This window comes from Poecilia reticulata, chromosome 10 (genome assembly GCF_904066995.2).
Source record: "Poecilia reticulata chromosome 10, P_reticulata-male-v2, whole genome shotgun sequence".
In the NCBI taxonomy this organism is placed as follows: Eukaryota; Metazoa; Chordata; class Actinopteri; order Cyprinodontiformes; family Poeciliidae; genus Poecilia; species Poecilia reticulata.
The window spans coordinates 33,799,274-33,807,047 of NC_088839.1; the positions used below are offsets into that span (position 1 = coordinate 33,799,274).

General features: G+C 45.4%; 1 protein-coding gene across 4 annotated transcripts in view; it reads right to left on the bottom strand.

Annotated features, from left to right (window-relative positions):
* LOC103471770 (transcription factor COE3-like) overlaps positions 1-6,111 on the bottom strand; it is a 115,576-nt gene extending 109,465 nt beyond the window's left edge. For 2 of the 4 annotated variants that reach the window (XM_081611997.1, XM_081611995.1), the window contains exon 1: positions 5,429-6,104. In XM_081611997.1, coding sequence (XP_081468123.1) covers positions 5,429-5,562 — 134 coding nt within the window. In that variant the 5' untranslated portion in view covers positions 5,563-6,104. Of the gene's footprint in view, positions 1-5,428 lie in introns of all 4 variants that reach the window. The other 2 variants (XM_081611998.1, XM_081611996.1) reach the window with 2 other exon arrangements.
* Positions 6,112-7,774: the final 1,663 nt, after the last annotated feature.

A 7,774-nucleotide genomic window follows, 5' to 3' on the forward strand; every position in this document is an offset into this window, starting at 1 on the left:
TAATCAGTGAAGAACAGGTTCATTAAACCAACCAGACATTTATTAGGAAAGTTTCAGTTCAAACTCCTGAAATAATAAAGAGCAATAAACAGAACGGGCAGCTGGACTCCTGCAGCGGCAGCATCATGCTGAGGGATCATCTGCTGAGCCGACCGGTGAAACGTTGTGGAAGGTAGACATTCCAGTTTTCACCGCCGGAAGACATTTTGGAACTTTCACTTTCGCGCCATTTTGCTTTCATTTTCATATTTATTTATTGTTTCATATTCATGATAAATTTTGACGATTTATCATGAATCATCGCCTTCATGTTTCCCTGCGGCTGAGAGAAATGCATTATGGGAGAGCAGGCTCCGCTCCGCTATTTGATTTTGTTAAAGGAGGAACAACGCCGCTGGACTGGACCGGACCGGACCGGACCGGACTGGACTTGACGGGGTCACCGGACCGGGTCACCGGACCGGGTCCGGACCGGACCGGACTGGACTGGACCGGACTAGACCGGACCGGACTGGACCGGGTCACCGGACCGGGTCACCGGACCGGGTCCGGACCGGACCGGACTAGACCGGACCGGACTGGACTGGACCGGACTAGACCGGACCGGACTGGACTGGACCGGACTAGACCGGACTGGACTGGACCGGGTCACCGGACCGGGTCCGGACCGGACCGGACTAGACCGGACCGGACCGGACTGGACTGGACCGGACTAGACCGGACCGGACTGGACTGGACCGGACTAGACCGGACTGGACTGGACCGGGTCACCGGACCGGGTCACCGGACCGGGTCCGGACCGGACCGGACTAGACCGGACCGGACCGGACTGGACTGGACCGGACTAGACCGGACCGGACTGGACTGGACCGGACTAGACCGGACTGGACTGGACCGGGTCACCGGACCGGGTCCGGACCGGACTAGACCGGACCGGACTGGACCGGACTGGACTGGGTCACCGGACCAGACCAGACCGGACCGGACCGGGTCACCAGAATTATTTCTGATTTTTATCTTCCAGAAAATTGATGGAGATCATTTTGAAATTTTCTTCTGATCCAGATGTTGCCAAATCGGTGGAATGGTCCAATCGAGTGTCTCACGTAGATTGCTGCGGTTCTGACCCGTTGCTCCCCTGGAACCGGGTCAACTAGTTGCTTTGGGCATCAGGACTTTGTGATGGACCCTCCAGAACGGCAGCCAGTCGATCCACTTTGTAGCAAAGCTGGCGGTTCTGGACGCGCACCGGTCCCTCATGCAGCGAAACCCCCACACCATGATGCAGCCACCGCCGTGCTTCACATGTGGAAAGATGTTCATCTGTGGGACACAAAACCCAAACGGCCCGATGGCTGGACGTCTGATGATGATGATGATGGAGACGTCTTCATCACCTGGAGCTGATCTCGGACCTGAATAGAAACTTTTTTCTGATTTGATATGAAAATGGATTTTTCTTCCATGAAGTAAATATCTGACCCTGAAGGTGGGGATGAACTGGCCGTAGCTGTGAACTTTGACCTCCTGCTACGACGTGTTGACCTGGAAACTGGACCTGACGCTCGGCTGGATCTGTCTGCTGTAATCAGATTACTCTCACTTGTAATCTGGCTCCGTCCTTCTGGGTCGGAACCGGCGAACAGCAACATAAAGCTTTGTAATCCGTCAGCGTGCTGCATTCAGGGCCTGCAGGAAATCGCCGCTGCCTTTCAGACATGTCAGGCGCTTGACCCAGTTCTGTCGGTGTTGTGTTCAGGTTTCAGTAAATCAGAAGCTTTCGGGCCTGCAGGTGTTTTCCTGGTTTTTTTCAGCTCCGTCTTGAAGCGATTAGGGATTTTTTCCGGTTTGGTGAAGTTTAAATATTTCTCTTGTGGGCGGAGGATGGATGTTTGCCGGGCGGCTGCAGCTGCAGGCTGGCGCTGCTCCACCGTTTGAGCTGAAATGCATCATTTATTCTGTCAAACATCCTGCAGCCGATCTCAGCAGAGGCTGCAGCTTTTCTGGCTGATCAGATCAGAAACATGAACGTGACGACGTTACGGAATAAATCGATTCAACAGGACAAAAACTAGAGATGATGGAAAATATTCTGCCGTTGTTTTATGGGGGCTTGTTTTCATAACCTGCAGCTCCGGCTCCTCGTTCCCATTTACTTCCATGATTCCTGATCAGTCAGAGCGTTGGCGCGTCGCTGCAAACATCCATCCGTTGTCTAACACGCTTATCTGAGTGGAGCTGCTGTTCCGACCTCCAGAGGTCACCGGGCGAGAGGCAGGGTCAGCTGGACGGGTCACCAGTCCATCACAGGCAAAACAAGAAATTAGGAGAAAAGAAAAAACACGCCAGAGAAACCCTGAATGCACCGTCACCTGCTGCAGGTGCTAATGACCTCTGACCCCACAGGACAAAGGTCAGCTGGGATGAAGAGTCGTCCTGGTCAGTGACATGTCAGGATGAGCCTCCTACATGTTTACACACACACACACACACACACACACACACACACACACACACACACACACACACACACACACACACACACACACACACACACACACTCACACACACACACACACACACACACACACACACACACACACACACACACACACACACACACACACACACACTCACACACACACACACACTCACACACGCACACACACACACACAGTTTATAACATTAGACTTTTGGATCCCTATAAAATAAACCAGAAATATCTAAAAAAATCAGATTCTTGTCTCTTTTCTCTCTCGCCTGAAAACCTTAAATTAGTTTTATTTCTACAATGTGTTCAGTTGAAAACGCAGCATGAAGCCGGTTCTTCTAAAGGAGGATCTTTTAGAAAGTCACACCTGCAGCTTTGAGCTTTCAGGACGTTTTAAACTGAAATCTTCCAACTTGAGGCAGTTTGTAGAAATCCTGGCATGACTGAAGCAGTGAGGCGTTCAGGGACAGTTTTAAGGTCTGGAGAGCAGACAACTCGTTCTGTTAGGAGGAGAAATGGTTTTGAACACAGATTCATTTAGTTCTTTATAACATTTTTCCAACTTCAGACAAAATAAATATTTCCAACCTGTTTTTTTATTTATTTTGCACCTGGGAAATTTTCACTTAAAATTAGATTTTAATTAAATGTTTTTCTGATTATTTGTGGAGGAGATGAGAAAATCTCAGCAAAATGAAAACATGTTTCTAATTTGAAGGAGTTTCACTCTGAGCGTTTCTGGGAAACATCTAGAAGTGATTTCTATAAAACAGAAACACCAAATGTTCACTAAACATCCAGAGACTTAAAATCCTTTCAGACATCATCATCATCATCATCATCATCATCATCATCATCATCATCATCATCATCATCATTTCAGTCCAAACTGCAGCATTAATGCACCATTTAAAAACGTTTTGGGATTTTTATGTAACTGATTCAGATTATTTGATGTTTCTGATTTGGTTGTTTTTTTCATTCATGCATCAAACCAACATTTTGTAAGATGTGTTTAAATCTATTTTGAGAAGGAAAATAAAAGTCATTTATTTATCAGTCAAAAGTAAAAATTCCCATTTTGTGAAAAAAAATCTTTTGGTTTAATGTTTCAGTAAATCAATTTCTTTTGTTCTGTTGTTTCATTTTTATCATCTCAGAGTTTCACTTCTGATCACTTTATTAATTCCTGTCAGATTTTATTTCACTCCATTTCCTAATTACAGAGTAAATCTTTAAACGTGGAGCTCTTGTAATAAAATCCACATTATGGATTTTATTCATCCAATTTACTCCACAGAAAAGCTCCAAAAATTCTCACTAAATATTCAAATTTTAATATAAAATATTATTCATATCTAAAAGTATTTCGACAGAATCTCGTCACACGTCACGAAGTTTCATTTCCAACAAACATCTTTCATTTGATTTACAGACGAAACCGAGTCCATATGGACCGGAACAGTCAAAGTCCGCCTCACCTGCACAATATTTCAGGATCCAGGAGTCGGACCGGAATCTGGACCGGAAGCAGACGGGTTCGGTTCTCTTTCAGAAACGAACGTTTTAGGATAAAAAGTCCAGAACTTCAAAACATTTTCTCCAGATTTTATTCCTCGGTTTTATTTCCAGAAATCAAATATCAATAATTTCCTGTTGAACTTCAGAGGTTCGTCATTTTTCAAGTATTTTGATTTATTCTGATTTTGTCTTTTATCTGATTCTGTTTGACAGAATTTGTCTTGTTTTCTGTTAGATGATCGTTAATCAGTTTATCGATCATCTTAAATGGAAACTATTACATTTTATAAACTGACTCAGCTGCAGATCCGCTGGTTCAGAAACCGTTTGGACCCATTCCTGTAGGATCGGAACCAGCTTCACGATTCAGAACTTTTCCAGTTTCTCCCCTCGGACTAAACTGGGATTTATTCTGAGTTTCTTCTGTTGGATTCAGAGAACATTCCCGTCATTCCAGCCTCGTTCCCAGTTCCGTGTTGAGGTTTTCCGACCGGGATGAAGCTGAAAATGGACCGAAAACCTTCAGATTCAGTTTGTTGAGAAGAAGCGAGACGAGACATTTATGAGGAAACTTACTTTATAAATTACAATAATTCTGGCTTCTGTCTGAGAAATGAAAAATAGAACAATAATTGAAGATCATTTAAAGGGGAATGTTACTTTAATCTTTATGCGTTTTATATGAATAAAATTAAAACCCGAGGTTTGAGTGTAAACACGAAATTTCTGCTTGATTAAAAACTACAAATATTTAAAACTCTTCATCAAATCAAACGCGCTGCGAGCAGCAACTGATTTTAGTTTGCGGGTTTGATTCCCGCGTCGATTCTCTGGTTTCAGGTCAAAGCAAAGAAAAACTTGTGCTTTTAGAATAAACTTTGATTTAGGCCGCAGATTTTGGTTTTTATCCTTACGGTACAAATTTAATGTACGATTGAAAAAAAACAGTTTAAATAATTATCACCGCGGTTCTTAAATTATTATTTTTATTTTAAATAAAAAAATAAAAGTACCCTCTATTTTAAGTTGAATGTTTTATGAATAAAACTCTTGAATTTTTGGTCCAACTGCAAACAGTTTTTATGGTTTATTGTCATAAATGTTCTCGGCTTAGAAATGTTTGAAATGAGAATCTGGTGAAACGGCGCGGAGGCTTCAGGAAATGATTGAAATTTGCTTTTTGATCTAATTTGTAATTATTCTCCACTTTTAAAGTTGAAACTAAAACTGAACTGTGACAATTGATCTGTAAAGTTTCTCTTCTCTCCATGCAGCTGAAGTGATTTTCAGCTGTTGGATGTAAAAAGCTTCTGTTCGGACTGCAGACCTGCAGACGGACCTCGTCTTACTGCCTGTTTTGTGCATTAAGCGGAACCGGAGCCTCGCAGATCCTGCGCGCCTCGGGGATGTTTTACCTCTGGGCCGCTGTGTTGGCGTCCAGAATCCCTGCGCCCTGCATCCAGGAGCGGACCGGGGTCATGCCGGTGGGGAGCGGCTCCTCCTTCATGGTCAGGGCCCCCCGGGGGAGGCTGTCCTGGATGGAGAACATCAGATTGTCCTTCTGGGAGCTTTGTCTTCACCAGAAACAAGACAGAAGATGAAGAATAATCCTCCCTGTACCAGCCGCTCAAAGAAGCCAGAGGACCACCTGGATTAAGGTGGAGAGAAGAGGAGTGATGAAGAGGAGGGGTGAAGGAGGAAGAGGAGGGGGGAATGGAGCTTCCTCAAAGTGCCGGGTCCTGATCCAGAGAAGAGCCGCGGATTCCTCTGGGTTTCAGCGGGTTTGGTTTAGATCCCAGCCGCGGGTCGGAGCTGGAGGAGCGCGGAGAGCATCTCGGAGGGGCCGGGCGGAGAGTCCGGGGATCCGGGATCAGAGACAGGCGAGCGCCGCGGACCGAGTGGAAAAGAAAAATGGGATAAAAAAAACCAGGCAGCGCTTCAAAAAGGGGGTAAAATGAAATGATTAGCAAACAAGAGGGAGGGACGGGCCGAGGAGCTGCTGCTCCCGGGGGAACAGGGGGATTGGGCAGCGAGAAATCTGCCCTCCCTCCCCGGCTCTTTATGGCTCCTCCGTCCCGGCGGAGAGCTCCTTCTCTCGGGCTCCACGGCTCCGCAGGTCCCGCGGGACCCGCGTGGAGCGGGAGGGGGCGGGGCGCGACCATACAAGGACTGCTCATCTGAATACGAGGCTCACTTCCGGCGTCTGATTGGCTACATGCACTAATTGCGTCACCGTCCGCTCCAAATATGGGGTACCGCGTGTTGGGCTGCGCGCGCTGAAGAAACAAAGTTAACAGGTCAGATTGATGACACGTGACCGCTGAGGGTTACCTGGGAAACGAGAAGCTCAACATCCATTAACAGCTGATTTGCTCTGCAGCGGATCGGGAGCTGCGGAGTCTGGATCCATCCGGACCTAAACTTCTGCGGAATAATCTGCAGCTCAGGCTGACGGCGCTGCGCTAGTTTGGCACCGATTGGCGGTTTTTGCGTCTATATTTATTTATTAACTGCGCAGACATATGGCGCTCTGCTCCTCTTGACGCACAGCAGCGCCAGCGCCGCTAATAAGATGCGTTTCAGTGCCAGAGATTTATTTCACATCAAATTAAAACGGAACCGATTCCAATGAAAACAGAACATACATTTCATCACTAACATTCTGGAAGTTGTTTGATCGCGGCTTTTGGCGTTTTGAGGATGAAGATGCTGAGATTCCTGCGCATTTTCTCTTTTTTCAGAAATCCACTAATTAAGCAGAAACTCCACAGCAGCGCTGATTAAATATTTATTCTCCTTTAGCCCAGTGAATTCCTCCTGGGAAACAGAAACGTCTGGAAATCCTGGAAAAAATCTTCAGTATCGAGAGAAAAAGTCAGAGAAGCTGCAAACATGGAGATGAAGATGAAGATGAGGAAGAGGAGGAACACAACAGGTCCATCGATCATGAATCAAATATCGGTTCAGTCACTGCAGATATTTATTCACGTCGAGGTTTTGGAGTTTGATCCTTTAAAGCCACATATTTAGAAAATCCTAAATCATAAAAACCTTTCAACAATAAATAAACGGACTTTAAGCCGCATCTGAGAAGATCATAAAACTGAAAGTGAACCTGCTGAGATCCAATTTATTTCATTCCTTTCAAACTTCCCTAAATCCCGAATGAAGACCCAGCAGCTTCAGAACCAACTACACGGACCGGACCGGACCGGACCGGACCCTTTCAACTGCAACTAAAGTCTGTGAATAAAACTTTATATTTATGATTCCTGAACGACTGTGCTGAGAAAACAAAGCTGTTGATTTTATTAAAGCATCAAAGTTACTGGGCATTCCTGAAATGATGCAAGAACTTTCCATAAATTGATCATTAATTAGCTTTTATTGGGAATGATGTTCAGGAATAGTTTGGTCTGTAAATCAGTTCAACAACATGTTGAAAATCATCTTTTCCACAAAGTTTATTTAAGCCGTGGTTCCGTGAACACAGGGAGTCTGGACTAACTCCCCCCTGCAGCCTGGTCACCTTTGACCTCCTCAGTTTCTGATTGGCTGTAGCAGAACCTTGAAGCAGCTTAAAGTCTCCATCTAAAGATACAAACATCTGAATACATCCATCATGTAAATTCATTCATGCTCGTCTGCCATATCTTACGGAACCGAACATTTTGTAAAATCTTTTTTGAAAGGCCACGTTTCGCTCTGCAACACTTACTGTAGACCAGCAGCGCCTCTTAGTGGACACAAAGAAGAACTGC